This window comes from Sphaeramia orbicularis, chromosome 12 (genome assembly GCF_902148855.1).
Source record: "Sphaeramia orbicularis chromosome 12, fSphaOr1.1, whole genome shotgun sequence".
Classification (NCBI taxonomy): Eukaryota; Metazoa; Chordata; class Actinopteri; order Kurtiformes; family Apogonidae; genus Sphaeramia; species Sphaeramia orbicularis.
Window position 1 is genome coordinate 59,748,771 of NC_043968.1, and position 19,605 is coordinate 59,768,375.

At 37.2% G+C, this 19,605-nt stretch overlaps 1 protein-coding gene across 1 annotated transcript; it reads right to left on the reverse strand.

Annotated features, from left to right (window-relative positions):
• Positions 1–3,307: 3,307 nt before the first annotated feature.
• Positions 3,308–14,655, reverse strand: rergla (RERG/RAS-like a). Its single transcript, XM_030150933.1, has 5 exons — positions 14,453–14,655; positions 14,304–14,360; positions 8,266–8,339; positions 5,899–6,047; positions 3,308–4,025 (listed from the first exon to the last, which is right to left on the reverse strand). The coding sequence occupies exons 1-5, from the start codon at positions 14,502–14,504 to the stop codon at positions 3,740–3,742; spliced, it is 618 nt and encodes a 205-aa protein (XP_030006793.1). The 5' UTR covers positions 14,505–14,655; the 3' UTR covers positions 3,308–3,739.
• Between the last annotated feature and the right edge of the window lie 4,950 nt (positions 14,656–19,605).

Below are 19,605 nucleotides of genomic sequence, written 5' to 3' on the forward strand. Positions count from 1 at the left end.
ACCACAGGAAAATGTTTTAAAATGCATAATTCCATTTAAATAAGCAAAATATCACTCCTTTAAAATGAGAACCCACACTGAGAAACATGCATGTTTTCCTCCTGCTGTAATCACAATAAAGATTTTCTGCATTCCCTGCTTAAGAGGAGGACAATGGAGCGATGTGGGATAAGCTCAAGATGTTTTCCTTTGGACTGTCAATGAGGCTGATTTGGAGGGTAATGTGAGAGAAAGTTAGAGGGATTTCTAATGGATATAGTGGATTAGGAGCCTCCATGCTCTGTGCTGATGATAACTCCACTGTCATAACACAGAGGGATCAGGCTACAGCCTATGGGACTGCTCTACCTTCATCTTTCCCCAGTTTCTACCTTCAACAAGCCCTAACCACAGCCATATGTTCACCACCATGCTGCTCGCTGCTTTAATCAGATTCCAGGCCTCTGAAGCAGGAATTTCCCTCTGACCTTCTCCTGGATGCAGCCGGGACTGGGATACGCTCTACTGCATGTACCGCCCTCACAGAATTCCCTCGGTCATTGAATGTGACATCAGACAGCGCAGTTCACCACAGAACATTGTTTTTAGATGTGTTCATGCATTGCCATAAGGTGGTTCGTGCGTTGGTATGTTCTTCCATTGGTCCTTATTATGTGTAAAATCACGATACATCAGGAACTGCGTGACAAAATGGCTTATTATGTTGGAACATGCATTTGGAGACTTTCACGGTGGTTTCATTTTTCAGTCCTGGGGGCTACCACTTGTTGGTAACCTACTACACATTACAAACAGAAGAAAACTCTTCTTCAAACTGGCCTGTTTGAACTAACCGGCCTCATTTTAGATAATCAGAAAATGACCCTCACCCATCTAAACATTCTCCTCCAGGGACAGTACGGTACAGTATTTACAGTAATTTAGCTGCTTTTCTTTTCTTCCCAGTGATGTAACCGCTCAGAAACAGTGATCCCATCGCCCATCGCATGTCTTATACTCCTTCAGCTGAATCATTCATCAACCGCCTCTTCTTCTCTCAACTGCATGTGCTGCTGACGTCAGGAAGACGACGAACAGTCACCGGCTAATGAGTCAGAACAATGTCTGGTTCAGATGTTTGGATTTATCAGTTCAACCCTCTAGACACTGGAGTTGCATGTTTGACGTCATGCTCATTTTCTCTAATAAAAACATCCCAAAGATAACGTTCCACAGTAATACCAGTGATGTCAAACATAAACTGTAATTTTTACTTCCAAAACATGATGGTGATTTTATGCGCATGCAAATATTTTGTGAGCACATTTGAACAGTGGCTTTGAACTGGTTGAGCAACCTTTATATTGTCCTGATTTAGCACCGTCTAATTTTTTTTTCTTCTAACTTGTCTTGTCCGGCATTATAACAGCAGATAGTCTGGCTGCCTTTTGTTGCTGAACATATTTGCGTTGCCAAGGGAAACTTCATAAAGAATATGATGCTGCCCTTGATATTCTGCTGTCTTTATTATGAGTTTTGTTGAACCACATTTCAATGCCGGACCTGACACGAAGGGGGGAGAGTGAAGGGAGGAGAACAAAGAAGAAGAAGGTGGCGAAGACCCTCACAAGAAAATATCAGTAATACAAACAATAACAACCATGGTGATAATTATAATGGTAACAATAACTAGAGCAAGTACTGAGTAAACTGGGCAGAAGAGAAAGTAAAACAAACAAACAGAATTACAGTAAAATAAAATAGACAAGACCTATTAAATGAGGAATATAAGAAAAGAAAGCATGAACACTATATCATAAACAATGACCGCCCAAAGTACCGTCTAAATTAAAGATGCAGGAGAAAGGGTCACATGGAAGCAGATGATTGGTTGTGGTGACCCCCAAAAGTAGTAGTAGGACTAGTATTGGTAAATCTGGCAGTGTTGGGATGAACGGCGTTAAAAATAGCAGCGTTACTAACGCCGTTATTGTTTTCCAGTAACAGGTAATCTAATGAATTACTATTTGAAACGTTACAACGCCGTTACTGTTACTGGCAGTGAAATGTGGTGCGTTACTATGCACTGATATCTAACAGTTGTTATTTGTCCTGGCTCGCTCAGTCAGGCACGAGGGGTGTGACATTCGTGGACAAGTCGAGTCTTTTGAACGGCTCTTTTCAGTGAAAGATAAGAACCGATTCGTTGCGGGCTGTTTGGTTATGAGCCGTTCTTATATTCAAATTGCCCACACTGCCTTCATGCTACACCTGTGTGTTCATGAGTCTGAGTTGTCCACACTGCCCTCACCTCAACGACTAATGACATCTCTGAGTTTGACTTGTCCGCAGCACACCCCATTCACTTGAACGTATCTATGTGTGCAGTTAATTTAGGGGAGGAGTTATCAGTGAGTCCAACTGACTGGACTGAAGACATTTACCGCTGGATCAGGGAGGAGCGACTGAAAAAAGTGGAGATGTGAGATTAACTGGAGGAGCATCTTCTTCCTATAAATGCAGACATGCGCTTATGTGGTGGAAAAGCCGGGCCCTGGTGGACCCCAGCTGGGCCCTGGTGGACCCCAGCCTCACCTCAGTCATGGTATGAAGTACCTGTCTGCTGTACGAAATTAGCTCGTGAAAAACGCTCAAACATCAGTTTCCTTTTACATATTCGAAGGCTTTTCAAAAAAGTAATGCAATAATTACTTTCCCTGGTAACTAAAAACATTTATGAAGGAGTAATTCCATTTCTAATTCAATAACTTTTTTTGGGAAAGTAACTTGTAATTATAACTAATGACTTTTTAAAAGTAATTTGCCCAACACTGAAATCTGGTGACTATTATCTGCATCTCAGTGTGAAAAGATATTTGTCTGGGAAATCATATCAGACAAATAATGGTTGTATCTGCCTTTGGTGACTCTTTTGACCATCGGTATGAAAGTTTCCTTACCAAAGGGATCCAAGTGTTGCAGTACCTTTGTAAGCAGAGTGTGGACTGTGTTTAAAAAAAACAAAACAAAACTATATGGGCTTCATGGTCAGCATACACCATAAGGTATTTTTTCTTATATATTGCATCTGACTATTTTTTCTAGGCCGTAAACATGTGTATTTCTGTTGGAAATTTGTCTATTTTGATAAAGGGGTTTATGAGGACTGACTCAGGTATGGAAACACCCTCAAGTGGTCAATCAAAGAAATGCAGGTTTTGGCACTTGTACAACGCCTTTTAATTCCCAGAGGGTGTTGCTTGGTGTATACTTCTTGTTCATAGTAACAAGCTAGTGAGGGAAAAAAATGTTGTATTCAAGTCAAGAGTCACTGGTGTTAGAGTCTCAGTTTTATTTTGTCACAGATAGGACAATAATATCCCAGGTACACAAACTCAGTACACATTAAAGACAAATCCCCAAGTCACATCAGACAGACTTATGTCAATCGGTACAATGTAGACTTATCTGTTTGTCCACATAAAAGGGCGCAACCCTCTATTTTTTTATGTTCAGAGCTTTTTCTGAAGCAGGACGAGTCTCTCATGAGATGTTTCCAATGCTCTCCAAGTGCAGAACAATGATTTACTGGGAAAAAAAGCAGCAACTGGTTCAGTGGGTGAGTGCTGCGAATTATCATAATAACATCTCTTCAAACACAGAGGCATCACAACGGTGCTAACTGCTAGCCACGCCAAACACAATAAAAAAATACAAAGCTGAGCAATGGGTGTACATCACAGTCCAGACTGACAGCAGTTCACACAGATTTCCTCCTTTTGCCAAAGACATTGTTGATTAGTTTGGCCATGGACTTGGAGCCGCTGGGCCGCCGTCTGCGCTCCTTGGCCTTGCTGCCTAGGCTGACATTGTGCACCATCTTGGAGAATATCAGCGCCACCTCTTGGTAGTGTTCAGCAGCTGACAGCTCATAGAACTGGCAGCGAAACTCTGAGGCCACACACTGAGCTTCTTCACGCCGAACCTCTCTGATGTGGCACAGGTCCTGTTTGTTACCCACCAGAAACACCAGCGAGTCCAGGTCCCTGTAAGTCCAGGAGCAGAGCACAAACACACCATATCAGAATCATCTTCATTCAACCAAATACAAGGAATTCTTTGCTGGTAGATTTGATCTCTCTAGTAAATCATAAATACAAGAAATAATAAAAAATGTAGGAAGTAAAACAAGATTAAAAGAAACTCTATATACATATAAACGTTATATGCGTACGGACACAGTATGAACTTCTGTACAGTTTAGTGCATTTTTTTTGTGCAAATGGGATATCAAGGGAGAGTGTTCTTTACCCCACCCCCTGAAAGGGAGGCAAGGGGTATTGTTTTTGGTTCTGTTTGTTTCTTTGTTTGATTGTTAACGCTTTAGCAGCAAAACTATTGGTTGAATTCATACAAAATTGGGTTTATAGATTGCCAGTGACCCAGACTAAATCTGATTATATTTTGAAAAAAGTAGGTCAAACTTACATTTTTTTTTAACTTATATTGGCCAAAATTTGTCCATACTGACATCAGCACATGCATAGACATGTTGACATCAGCTGGATCGATGCCAAAATAAGCTACAATACATGTGAGGTGTGGGTGTGTTGTGCCTGGCACCACTTGTTGTTCATTAAAATGACTGCTGTGGGAAAGAAGCTACTCACACCAACAGACCTTTTTTGTGCTTTTTAAATATATATCTTTTACATACTTAATTGCCTAAATTGTAATGAAGCATATTCACATGTGCTGCTTCTAGAAGTAGTTTGTTCAAACACAGATACAGAACCAACTGGATTTAAACATGATGAGTTTATGTTCATAGGGCAATGTGTCTAATATTACAATGTCAAACTTAAGCCTTTTACGAGGAAAAAGATCTTTTGTATGTGTCATCAGACATTTATTTGACACAAAATCATCTCTCTGGATGCAAAATCAACTTATATGCTCTTTATTGGTTGATATTTGGAGTAGTGCTGGAAATGTGTTAATCAGTAAATATTTACTAAATACACTCACAGTCAATGAAAACTTTGAGACCATATTTTTCGACATAATTTTTATTTTGAAACCCTAAACTGGAATTTTTTTCATATGAATCATTTGTTTAGGACATTGGCATACAGAAACAAAAATCTAAAGTTTCAAAAATAATTTCAAAACAAAACCTTAACAAAAGAAAACGGCACCTGCCAAACACAAAGTCACAACAGTCAATACCAGGTATGGCCTGGACGCGGTCTATGGTCAACAGAGTCTGTGGTGTTGAGGCGTTCAACCAGGTTTCTGATTGTGGGTTGGGAACAGCCCATACATACGCCTGGCTATATCACTGGAGCTCAAACCGGCCTCCACCATACCCAGTGCCCGGAGACGGTGTTCACGTGATAGACGTGGCATGATGCCGTTCACTGGACTAACAATGGTGGCCTTTTTTGGGCCTTTATACAGGCCTTCAAAACCAATCCTCAAATTGTGCAGATCCCCACTGAGTATTGCTCAATGTGTATTTGGTCCACTTTTGCAAAGAGACCAACCCGTGTGCAATGAACCGTGACAACATGACAACTCATCATTATCACAACTACCCGAGCACTAAGTCATCAATAAATCCACAATGAATAATTACAACCCCCCTACAAGTAGAAATATGCAGACATTTCTACCTCAAAGTTTCTGTTGACTGTCAGTATATTTGTTTTGTGAAGAATGAATTATTACCACAGCAATATATCATTTCTTAATGGTGACATTGTTAGAATTCTTCTTTAACCAGTCCACCTTTATTCTAATGTAATGACACACTTTGGCTGCAAAAAAAAGGAGCGTTTTTCCAGGTTTGTCCTGTGCGTGTGGATGGTTCAGATGTGTGTGTGCAGTAATGCTCCAGTATGTGGTCTACTTGTGTACCTTTTGGCAGCTCCCATGTGGAGTTCTCTGATTAAGTGCAGTATGGCTTTGGCAGTGAGGAAGGAGGAGCGGTCGCTGATGTCATAGACCACAATGAAACCGTCAGCCCAGTGGATCTGGTCATTTAATGTGGACTTCCCCTCACACGACTGGAAAACAGAGAAGAACATTGATTTATTCTGACATGACTGCATCAGTGTGTGACATTTAGTGATATCTAGTGGCCAATCACAGAAGTACATCCCAATTTCTCCTATGGTGGCCACAAAAACAAACCAAAACCAGAGGAAGCATGTTGTTTTGTTAGTGCTGAACATTGTAGTACCAGGGATTATTCTGCTATTAGATCCTACATATGACATTTAAAATGAAGTTTCTGCACTATTTGTTAGTCAGCAATCAGAAGTGTGTGATATGTCCAAAATATGCCAATGTAAAAAGGTTTGTATCGGCCAATACAAAGTGTGAAAATTAGTTCCTGATTGAAGAACCCAGATGGTTCACTGGCTTTAACAATCCTTTATTGCCAGAACATTGCAAACACTTGACAAAAAGCACCAAATTTCACAAATCTACAGAACAAGTTGCTCAGAATACAATGCAGTGCTTTATTGTTGATCCAGCAGACCAGACGGCACACTGGTGTACTGTTGTCCTCCACTGATAAAGCTTCGAGATGCTATCTAAACACGGAAATTATATCAAACGTGGAACATATCTATATCACGGGAAATGAAATTACCATAATCATTTTCATCTTTACATCACTCAGAAAATCTATGGACTTCATCACAAATTGTGTTGTGCAAAGGGTCAGATTTTCTTGAGTATTATCCCTTGTGTTGAAGCTGAGGATCAGATAATCATCATTCTTCTTTATTCATTTAGATTTACTCTTTATTGTTTAGCCTAGATCAGTGGTTCCCAATCTTTTATGGCTCGTGACCCCATTTGAACATCACTAATTTCTGGCGACCCCAGACATTCAAAACGGTGACTTTTTTTTTGTTGCTAAAATTCATTTGTTTTTGATCATGTAATAGTTTGCTATACTATGTTGCAAATAAACATTAATTTTAGATGACATTTAATCTATATAATGTATATTATTATGGATGGAGGCAGAAAAGCCAGGTGTAGATTACTGCACAAAGTGAGAATTTTATTTTCCTTGGTCAAGATATGTACAGTCAGTCCAACTTGTATTTACAAGGCTGACAATTAATACTGAACAAACAAGAACTCAAACTATGATTATGAAAGAGCTGCAGCATCTGAAACCTGACCATAATGAACATTTGAAAGATAAACAGAACCACAGTGCTTCAGTTTCAGCTTCACAGTTTGTCATGTCTTTTATGGATTGGTATTGTCTCTGTCAACTCATCATATATATATTTTTATTAGCATGTTTTTTGTTTTTCTTTTTTATCAATTACTAGAAATTTCAGGCGACCCCATTTGAATTCCAGGCGACCCCACATGGGGTCCCGACCCCAAGGTTGAAAAACAGTGGCCTAGATCCTGGTGAAGATAGAAGTTATTCACAAAGCTGAGCTCCTAACATGAAGAGGTAGAAGACATAAGCAGTATTGGGACTAGATTAGTTTTACATGGGCTTGTGGGGTGATGCCACTTCACTACAGGACATATTTATCTTAATGGCCAATTCGCACTGGATAAGAAATATGAGTTAAACTACCACAAGTGGGAGGGGTTCATCCATTCACGCACCACTATCCCCTCCTGTCGTCATGTGATTTTGCTTCTAAATCGTGTTTGTCTTATCAAATCAGAAGATTTCACAAGTGTTCTAATATTTTTGCACACCACTGTATGGGTCCAGCTGACATTTCCACACATGGCATACTTACTCACATAAAGACTGATACGGATAAGTTTGACCCAGAAATAACAAACATTATATGTCTTCTGCTGTAACTCAGATGAATGGATGCCTCTGCTAACTCAGATTAATGATACTGTCGTGCCACCACTTTCTACTCGGTAATGTTTTGCAGGTCTAGACTCTGAGTGGCCAACACAAAGACCTGTCACACAACCCATGTATTTTAATCAATGCTGCAGTGCACGCAGAAGTCTATATTTAGACTGTTTCACATGTTTTATGCATGACTACAGGGAGCGTGTTATGTCAATTCATGTGACACTACATAACATTATGCGTCATGTGACGTCGTTTCAGTAAAAGCAGATGAACCTATTACACGGCCAATTCACTGTCAGTAATGGGTGTTTGGTCCTTCTGTGACCTGAAGAGATGGCGACACAGTAGATGATGGTTGTGTCACAAGGCACCGTAGTAATGTACCATATCATTCTTACCATGTGAATCTGTGAACTGACCTGAGTGCAGGGGTCATAGAGCTCCAGGTTGATGTGTCTGCCATCCACAGACAGACGCTTCCTGTAGATGCACTCTGAAAAAGAACAGCACAGAGTTTACAGCCTGTCACTTCATCTGTCACATCAGTCACAGTGTGAAATATAGGGCAATGGTGGTGTGGAATACACTGCCACAATTTTTAATTCCAGAAATTCAAGCAGTTAGTTTTTTTAAAAAGGTTGAGAATTTTCATATTTACCCAAGAATAACTGTCTGAGCTGCTGCACATCCTACAGTGACATCATCTAGATGGTTTGTTTTTCTTTTGTTTGTTGTGGAGCTGTTCTGGGTTTTTTTTACCTCCGCCAAGTGTTTGTTTGTTTGCGGGTTTGTTTGTTTGTTTGTTAGCAACTTTATGAGAAAACCACTACAATCATCTTTACCAAATTTTACCCACAGACAGGCCTAGGCCCTGGGACAAACCCATTAAATTTTGGGCCAAGTAGGCTAAAGTTCAAGGTCACAGCAAGGTCATAAATCTCAAATTTTCCTATCTCCCATCATTGAGCAATTTTTGAAAATTCATAAAAATTCAAAACAATTCTGATTAGCCTCCAATTTGATCCACCCGTAGCTCGTATAACAATATCTTGTATCTGGCACAAAATTGTCCACGTCCACTGTGGAATGTGGACATTTCAGTTTAACATTGAAAATCCCATTTACGACACATTTTTCATTATAATTCAACAAATATTGATTGGAATTTAATATAATTTGACATACACATGACTGGTGCCAAGCTTCAACTTCTTCTGCTGTATAGAACAACCTTGAAACTGTTTAATTTAAAAAGAAACAGTCGATCCACACATGCACACTGTTCAGGGTGCTTGGCGGAGGTTTGCATTCTCTGAACACTTGTGTTTTCATTGGGGTTTGTCTGTTTGTTTGTCTGTTGGCAAGATAACTCAAAAAATTATGAACAGATTTTGATGAAATTTTCAGGAAAAGTTGATACTGGCACAAGGAACAAATGATAAAATAATAATAATAATGATAAAATTTTGGCGGTCATGGGGAGGGGGGGGGGGGCTGATCTGCCTTGGCATAGGTCTGCGCTCTCTGAGTGCTTTTCCAGTTGTTTCTGTTTCTTGGGTTTATTTATTTATTCTTTTTTTCTGTCGTTGTTGGTATTATTATTGTTACTGTAATTGTTTTGCATTGTGTGCTTGTTGTTGAATTTTGGTTTTCGTGTTGTTGTGTTGAGTGTATGTACAACCTGTTAGAGTGAGTTGCGGGAAATTGTGGTGCTTTGTATTTTTTATGTTGTTAATGACCCCAGGTAGAGTAGCTTCCGTGGTGTGCAGCAGCTAATGGGGATCAAACTAATAAACTAAACTAAATATGTATTGAAAATGATGGCGTCTGAAACTTTGAAATGTATTAAAAAGTGAATGGAGCCACCATCACCTATTGGATTTCAGTCTTTTTTGGGTAATGGGTGAGCTTCCTAACATGGTAAAATGATACAGTTTATGTGTTTAAGTAAATCATTTGGTAGTGTGGTTGGTGCAGCTTCTCGGTATGTTTTAAAATATGTTTTATTCTGAATCAGAATCATGTTTATTGCCATGTAGGTAAACACAGTTCACATTAGTAGGAATTTGCTTCAGTGGTTTGGTGCATACATAGAACATGGAGTATGTAAGAAGCTGTAAAAAATAAAATAAAACAGAATAAAATAAATAAATGAGTAAGGTAAAGAATAAACGAGTAAGAAGAAATTTCAAATTAAACAATATACAGTGTAGGTTTGAGTGAAACTATAATGGTAACAGTTCTGGTTCTGCAAAAACAGAAGCTCAGAAAGTTCAATTAATCAGGCGGCAAGTGGACGATAATTCCTGTCATTAGTGCATTTATCAAACCTAAATTCTTACAATAGATGGACAAAGCCCTGCCCCTTTTTGTGTGCTCCATGATGCATAACTTCAGAAAAAACATAAACCACGTACACATTTTTTTTTTCCCAATTTAACAGGTAATTTTATGAGCCAAGAAAATCTAGTTTTGTGTTAAACAGCTGGACTCTCCGCTCACATCAAATACGTCACCAACACCAAAATGCCCACTGCCTTTGTGCATTTTACCTCAATCTAAAAAAGTATCATAAGAGGTAAAAATCACTCTGAGTCTGGTCATGTCAATCATAATCATGGAGAGACACAGTTATGATGACGTCACCTCCACAACATTTGGGTGTGCAGTTGTTATATTCACATGGTTTCAGTCTGATACTTCAACAATTTTAACACAAACTTCAATTTTCTGGACTTCTAAAACTATCTTTTTGACTGGCAGACATCACAATGATGGCACAATTCAAAGGGGGTAAAAAAAAACAAAAACATTTTTCTTTGACTTTTCAGCAGTTGGAGGTTTGAACCTGCAATTAACCAAATACCTGTTTTTCCCTTCTTATAACAGCTCCATTTTCCTGAAAGAGGCCTGTGTTTGTGTTACAGACTAATGGGACCACAACTGCACTTATTCTCTATGACAGTTTCACTGCAGGCACTTCTATGTTTTGCAGAGAAAGATTCATTTCTAATCATGTGCACAAGGCCGAAGGAAATGCAGATTATGAAGCCGTCCCTCTGTGCTAATGTGGTTTGGGCACAAGCCAAACAGTGAAAGTGAACACGCTCAGATGAAACTCGATTATTCTCAGGGTAACAATGGCCTATTGAGCCATTATCACAGACTAATGTGAGTCATTCTCCTTGGAGGGCAGGTAGCTTTTCAGGAGGGCAGTGAAGAATAGATGCAGACCACACAGTAACTGACAAGCTTTAAAACATTACACAGGTCAAACCTTTAACACATGGTTTATGCTAAGGTGCAAAACAAAATGCAAAATGTATAAAATGCAGAGATGTGTATATGGTAGCTGCGTCATAAAGAGTGCGTGTCACAACACAAGAATCTGTGATAAAAGCCTTAGATAAAGAGAGCAGAAGAAAAACAAGCAGCAAACACACTCCAGAAACCTGCCATCAATGAACAAACAGAACAACGAATGTGAATATTTACAGAAGCAGGACTGACGTAGGCAATGCTAGATCTGTGTGTGTGTGTGTGTGTGTGTGTGTGTGTGTGTGTGTGTGTGTGTGTGTGTGTGTGTGTAAGGAAAAAATGACCACAGTATAGACGGACAAAGGACATACTGATGTTTTATCTACTGACAGGCCTGGTTTCAGTTCAGAGTTTTGGTGCCAATGTTAAAGAGATGCTTAACAGTTTATCCCACTTTTAACCCTTTCATGCATGAATTATGAGAACCTTAGTCAATATTTTTTTCTAGAGTGATTTTATTCCTCTTTAGGTGTGAAAAAAACAATGCAATTCAATTTTTTTTATGAACCTATTTTTCATGGAGTTACAAAAACGTCCACTCAGCTGGACACCATGTGTTTAATTTTTGAAGCAAAGAAACATTTATTTAAAACCCATCATTAGAATGTGATATACTGTATGAAAACTATGACATAAAAACATTTTTAATGCCGTTTTCTCACATTTTAGCGTACTCTAATACTAGTTGTTACTCACTTCATGGAGATGATATGCAAAAAAAAAAAAAAAAACCTTTTTGTTTAAGAAAACTGTCACAGCCTAACAACAATTAGCAATTGACTTACACTAAAACATGTTTGTGCAGATCAGGTTTATCAAGGACAGCAAAGGTATAGTAATGGTATGAATTGCAGTGTTTGGGATGATGCATAATCGTCCACTATAATGGCTGATATGGAACTAAAACAACAAAACCCATGAATATGCAAGAGAACAGCTGTCCACTGTAGTGACCGCTATGCATGAAAGGGTTAAGGCTGTTTTACAGAGCAATCCTTTATCTGAAAAACAGAGGTTTTTATCTCAAAAATGTCCTTCTTGCAGGTCAAACCATGTACATGTCAGTCTACACATATATTATCTTAATAATAATAATAATAATAATAATAATAATAATAATAATAATAATAATAATAATAATAACAATAATAATAATAATAATAATGGATTAGATTCCTATTGCTATTTCAAGGGACCCAAAGTACTTTACATTACTGATCCATTATTCATTCACTCTCACATTCTAACTCTGCTGGTGGTAAACTATAAGCTCACAGAAGTGTGGCTGCCAATTCGTGCCAAACGGCCCCTCCGACCACCGAACATTCACACATATTCATAGACCAGCGTGAGTGACACTAGAGGCTAGGTGGGTGAAGTGTCTTGCCCAAGGACACAACGACACATGACCATCAACCCTTCAGTTACTGGACAACCCACTCTACCTCCTGAGCCATGGCCACCCTGAACATGTCAGTGATCACCAAGGATCCACAACACCTTACAGATGATCATTGTCTCTGTACATTTTGTCTTGAAACATGAGTTCTTTTGCAAATATAAAACTTGATAAACAAATGGATGCATTTTGTCGACTACAGCATGCTTCAGAAACAAATACATCTTACAAATACAAAAAAATGTTGACATGGATGAGTGAGGTAACAATTAACACTGTCTTAGCGAAACAGTGAAGTAGTAAAACTTAATAAACACAATGATGAAAGCAGGTTAGTGGAAACTATTAACCACAAATACAGTCACACTCTCAGAATATCAGATACAACAGATTCTTAAAATAAACAACTAAGTCATATTTATAGAATAGTTTTTCATAAAATAAGCTGTAGCATGGTGTATTAGAAATATATTGTGTATTTGTTTAATAGGAGTATTTTGTATTAGACAAATAAAATCCATTATTTTGTTAATTTATCCTATCAATATATCAAATCATTTGATACTTGTTTTTCTTACTTGACATATAGCTTTAATATGCATATTTATTTCATTTTCATATAATACTGGTTTTATTTATACCTGTTGCCCTCTGAGCCATTGCATTGAAATGACATTTTGATGAACATTTTAAATCTGAATCACAAATAAAGCCTGTCTATGTCTATATCTAACTATCATTTTGTACCTGCACACAGAATTATGTTTTGTTTGTTGGTGAATTTGTAAAACATGGGCTTTGTTTGTCTAAGTCTGTGGTTCCCAACCTTTTTTGGCTCGTGACCCCATTTGAACATCACTAATTTCTGGCGACCCCAGACATTCAAAACAGAGACTTTTTTTTTTTTTTGCAAAAATTAATTTGTTTTTGATCATGTAATAGTTTGCTATACTATGTTGCAAATAAATGTTAATTTTAGATGACATTTAGTCTATATAATGTATATTATTATGGATGGAGGCAGAAAAGCCAGGTGTAGATTACTGCACAAAGTTAGAATTTTATTTTCCTTGGTCAGGATATGTACAGTCAGTCCAGTTTGGATTTACGAGGCTGACAATTAATACTGAACAAACAAGAACTCAAACTATGAATTATGAAAGAGCTGCAGCATCTGAAACTGACCACAATGAACATTTGAAAGACAAACAGTACCACAGTGCTTCAGTTTCAGCTTCAGAGTTTGTCATGTCTTTTATGGATTGGGATTGTCTCTGTCAACTCACCATATATTTTTTATTAATAAGTTTTTTTTTTGTTTTTTTTTTAAATCATTACTAGAAATTTCAGGTGACCCCATTTGAATTCCAGGCGACCCCACATGGGGTCCCGACCCCAAGGTTGAAAAACACTGGTCTAAGTTCTGGCAGGAAATGAGCTGCATGAAATAACCGAGTTCATAATATGGATCCATCATGCATCAGTCACTGTATCACACACTGAAAGCTCTAAAAGTGGAGATTTGTATTGATTTTATTTATTTATTTGTTTATTTAAATCATTATTTTTTAAATTATTATTATGATTTTATTTATTGTTATATTTTATTTTATTTTTTTCATCTCAGCTTATTGTCAGAGTCTATAAAACTGGCAGTAAATGACAAAACAGTTGAATGAAGCACAGACTGACACTCAGCTGTGGATGTTTCTGATCACATGTTAGTGTTTATTTTCTTACCTGTAGTGGATGCGTACTCGCCAATGAACCTCCTGGTCAGAAACCGGACGATCAGAGCTGCAGACAGACACACACACACACACAGACAGGTGAGCTCAGGTCCTATACACTGGTCCTTCATCCCGGGTCTTCCTCAGATCGTGTCCTACCTGATTTCCCGACCCCATCGCTGCCCAACACGGCGATCTTGATCTCATTCATGTTGGTGTGCAGAACAGAAGCACTAGTGTCCGCTGCAGATCCGCTCCACTAATGACATGTCTTCACCAGTGGAACCGCGCACAGTGTGAGGAGGGGCAGCTGGAGCCCAGAACACACTGCGTGGAAAACACTGGGTCCACGAAGGAGGAGGAAGAGGAGGAGGGAGGAGGGAGGAGGGAGGAGGAGGAGGAGGAGGAGGAGGAGGCTGGACAGAGGGCGGTTCCATCCATGTAAGGACAACACAGCTTTTATTTCAGCATTTTTCTCTTTTTTTTTTCCTCATTGCATTCCCTAAACCAAAACAAACCTTATCTGACTCATTACATAACAGCTAAAATTTGCTTAGAGGTCTTATTTCTGTCTTTGTGCATAAGAAATCAATATAAACTAGAAACTAGAGAGCGCAGACCTCCGCCAAGGCTGATCAATGCCCCCCCCCCGTGGGCCCCCCCACGCCAAGGAGGTTATGTTTTTGCCAGGGTTTGTTTGTCTGTCTGTCTGTTTGTCTGTCCGTTAGTGTGCAACATAACTCAAAAAGTTATGGACAGATTTTGATGAAATTTTCTGGTCTGCGCCCCCCCCACCCCCCCGTGGGCCCCCCCACCCCCGATCACCACCAAAATTTAATCATTTCTTCCTTATCCCATTTCCAACAAACCCTGAAAATTTCATCCAAATCTGTCCATAACTTTTTGAGTTATGTTGCACACTAACGGACAGACAAACAAACAAACAAACAGACAGACAAACAAACAAACCCTGGCAAAAACATAACCTCCTTGGCGGAGGTAATGAATCTCCAAAGGAACTTTGTGTTGGTAAATGCAGTTATGCACATTTACAGCATTTCAGTTCTGTTGCAACATGTTGATGGTCATATGAACTATGTTTTCAGCTCAAAAATGTCCAGTTTCATCACAATTAATGCTATATTTTCATGTCACAAATGGCCAAGTCATATTTTAACTGAATTTACCTGAAAAACAAATATTCTATTCTTTTATATTCCCCAATTTTTCTTACAAGATTACATACTACATATCACCTGTTTTTATTTTTACAGGTTGCAATATGGCAGGGGTGTCAAACATGTGGCCCAGGGACCAAATGCGGCCCACCAACAGTTACAATCCGGCCCGTGGGATGAATTTATGAAATGCAAAAATTACACTTAAAATATTCACAAAATACACAGATCAGTAAAATATTTTCATAATGACCTATAAATACTCACAACTCCAAATTTTTCTCTGTAAATGTAAACATATTTCATGTAATTTTCCACTAAATTTACAATAAAACAAACTATCATTTCATAAAAAATGTAAATAACCTGAACAAATATGAACAACTTGAAATTTACATTTACATTTATGCATTTGGCAGATGCTTTTTTCCAACGCGACTTACAGGGGAAAAAACAAAAATAAAAGAAAAATACAAGAATAGATTAAAAACATAAAACAGCTGTCCAATTGAAACAGTGTCGTACAGAAGAATAAAAAGCAAAATGATAGACTAAAATACAAGAATAGATTTAAAAGACATAAAAGCAGCTGTACAGTTAAAAACAGTGAAATAAAAATACCAAGTAAAACAGAATAAACATAATAATACATTTAAAATGGAATGTTTGAAATTGCTAATGAAATGTCTTAAGAGGAGTGTAATTTTAACAATATTCTGCCCATTATTAAATGTTTTGTGTGTTTGTAGATCCACTCTGATCTGTAAGTTGTAATGAACATGTGCAAATGATAAACTGAATCATAATTTTGTTAAAAATGCACTTACTTAATTTAAGAACTTTTAGGTTGTTCATGTTATTCACATTGTTCTAAAGGACAGTATAGATGTAAACATTTTCATCATGTAAGGAAAGTTTGGACTTGACATTATTTATATATAATTATGTTATTATTTCACTGGTGCAACCCATTTCATACCAAATTTGGCTGAATTTGGCCCCTGAACTAAAATGAGTTTGACACCCATGCAATATGGAGTATGGTGCTGATCCATCCTGCTTATGTTACGCACATACATACATTAAGAATGTCACATGTCACTTTTTAAATCAACAGTTTTCTAATAATAAGCATTTTTATAAAGAAATAACAATTCTATATTGTTATTTACTCTTTAGTATGATGATAAACTATACAATAAATAATTCTGATACTAGTTTTTGCACAGGGATCATTTCTGGAAGCATCAGTATCATCAGTATGATGGGATCTGTAACAACCATGTCACATCCGTCCACTGCCACATTTTGTGTTTTTGTGTCAGCTGTTATTGTTTTAGATCCACAATACTAACATTTATGAATAAGAGGAGAATTAGCAATAGTAAGTATATAAGTTTATTACTAATAAAGTACTGGTACTGACCAGATCATCATGGGTAATGTCACGTCCGTCCACCAGCAAAAGTTTTCACATACACGTGCTATTCAAAATCCAATATTTCTGAAAATATAACTTCCACTGTCAAATAATATCAGTAGTCTGTGCACAAATGTATTAGCATTATTTCAACACAGTTCTGTGCATTTCTTACAACTTTTTTTTTTGACAAAAATGGCCACTCATTTGACCTCCTAAGCAAATTTTAGCCGATCAGTATAAATCCAGTATCAATCAGCATCACAGAGCTTAAAAAAAATTACATAACAACAACAAAAAGGATAACAATAATTCTAACAGAAATAAACTGTTGCATTATGTTGTGTCCACAAATCTTTTACTTTCCTTGGTCTCAGGAGGATATTAAAATACAAAAAAAGAGCTTTATCTAATCAATCCAATCAATATTTCCCTTCAGCAGAGATAGAAACCCAGATGCACCCACTATTATTATTGTGTCTGCTTCTGCTTGTGCACATAATGATATAACACCAGTTGTTCTTTCCTGTGTTTAGAACCAGAGGACAGTATCTAATCTACAATGAAGACTTCATCATTTTCATGAGGTCTGATAACGTCATTCTTCTTTGTCTGTATGGGTGTTTGAGGCCGTAAGACTCAGTCCAAGAAGAGGTGAAGTCAATTTACAGAAAAAATACCAGAAGCATTTTGGATTTTTTTACCTTCACAGTTTATGTCCAGGAGGATTTGTAGTTGATGATGATTGTTTCCTATATATTGTTTTTGATTATTTATTTTGATGAGTTATTGATGATTTCCTATATATTGTGCCTATTATCTGGTAAAGAGACTAGTTCTTATATGTTTCAAAATTTGTATTGTTTTTTATTGTTGTTTAGAGTATTTTTGTGCTAAATATTTTCTCTGTTATGTAGGAAAAATATTTGACATTACATTTTTTGTTCTTTTACACACCAGTTCATTTGTTCTATACCTATGTTTGTTGATTTGTTGCATTGTACATAAAGGTTTTGAATATTGTTTTTACATGTAAAATGTCTTTGTTCTTCTTTGTATATATATATATATATATATATATATATATATATATATATATATATATATATATATATATATATATATAACCTTTTTTCTAGAGCAGTGTTTTTCAACCTTGGGGTCGGGACCCCACATGGGGTCACCTGGAATTCAAATGGGGTCGCCTGAAATTTCTAGTAATTAATAAAAAACAAACAAACAAACAAACAAAACCTTACTAATAAAAAATATATGGTGAGTTGAGAGAGACAATCCCCATCCATAAAAGACATGACAAACTGTGAAGCTGAAACTGAAGCACTGTGGTACTGTTTATCTTTCAAATGTTCATTGTGGTCAGTTTCAGATGCTGCAGCTCTTTCATAATTCATAGTTTGAGTTCTTGTTTGTTCAGTATTAATTGTCAGCCTCGTAAATCCAAGCTGGACTGACTGTACATATCCTGACCAGGAAAATAAAATTCTCCCTTTATGCAGTAATCTACACCTGGCTTTTCTGCCTCCATCCATAATAATATACATTATATAGACTAAATGTCTAAAATTAAAATTTATTTGCAACATAATATAGCAAACTATTACATGATCAAAAACAAATTAATTTTAGCCAAAAAAAAAAAAAAAAAGTCTCTGTTTTGAATGTCTGGAATATATATGTCTGAATATATATATATATATATATATATATATATATATATATATATATATATATATATATATATATATATATATATTCCATTTTGAATGTCTGGGGTTGCCAGAAATTTATGATGTTAAAATGGAATCACGAGCCAAAAAAGGTTGGGAACCACTGATCTAGAGATTAAAGTTCCACTTCCCACCTGTACCTACTACATTTCTTGTCCTGATCGTTTGTCATCTTCACATCTGCTGGAGCCACAGACGCCCAACCCACCTTTGCAAATACTCTATTGGTCAGTCAGTGTGTGGATGTATAGGTTTGGTTGTTTCCTTGCAGGTTTTTTCATGTTTCATATCGTTTTTAACATATTTCCCGATGCCTCTGATGAAACCAAACACACTGATCTTAAACTTTCGAGTTAAACACAGTTGTTATACGATAAGTACTGCTGGAGTTCCTGACCTGTTGCATGGGTTTTACTTACATAATTCCTACTCATACAGGCTTGGTGAAGTGGAAATTGTTTTTCCAGGTGGGAATGTGAGTCGTCTGTAGGTAATATAAGCTGTGATAGAAGGTGTCAACAACTTTTCAAGCAACATCTGCAAACTCAGAATACACTAACTGTTCTGCTAAACTGGAAATGAGCAACATCCAACCAAATGTGATGAAATAAACTGGAAATTCAGCTTAAAATTCAACTGTGAAGTAGTCAGACTGAAAGAACTAATATTAGGTACATCTCACATCTCTCACTTGTTATTTCTTCTCCCCAAAAAACTTGAATAACAATTCAGCTTTCACCAGTAACAGTGTTTGAATAAGCTGAATGTGATGCTGCTGTATGTTGAATATGACACACTTTTGTTCATTACAGAATTATCAAAAATACTCCAATCCAGCACATCGGTGGCTTTTGAGTCATATATTCAACTTGAATCACATGAAATGATTTTCAGGTTTTTAGGTTTATAAGTTATATACACACACATATATATAAAGAATGACGTGACCTGCATCCATGTCACTTA

What these genes read in the sequence shown, in the direction of transcription:
- rergla (XM_030150933.1), bottom strand. Translation starts at nt 14,504, where the DNA reads ATGAATGAGATCAAGATCGCCGTGTTGGGCAGCGATGGGGTCGGGAAA. An exon ending in CGAGTACGCATCCACTACAG is followed by an intron (nt 8,340 to 14,303) that starts GTAAGAAAATAA and finishes GTTCTTTTTCAG; the next exon opens with AGTGCATCTACAGGAAGCGT. An exon ending in TCTATGACCCCTGCACTCAG is followed by an intron (nt 6,048 to 8,265) that starts GTCAGTTCACAG and finishes TCTGTTTTCCAG; the next exon opens with TCGTGTGAGGGGAAGTCCAC.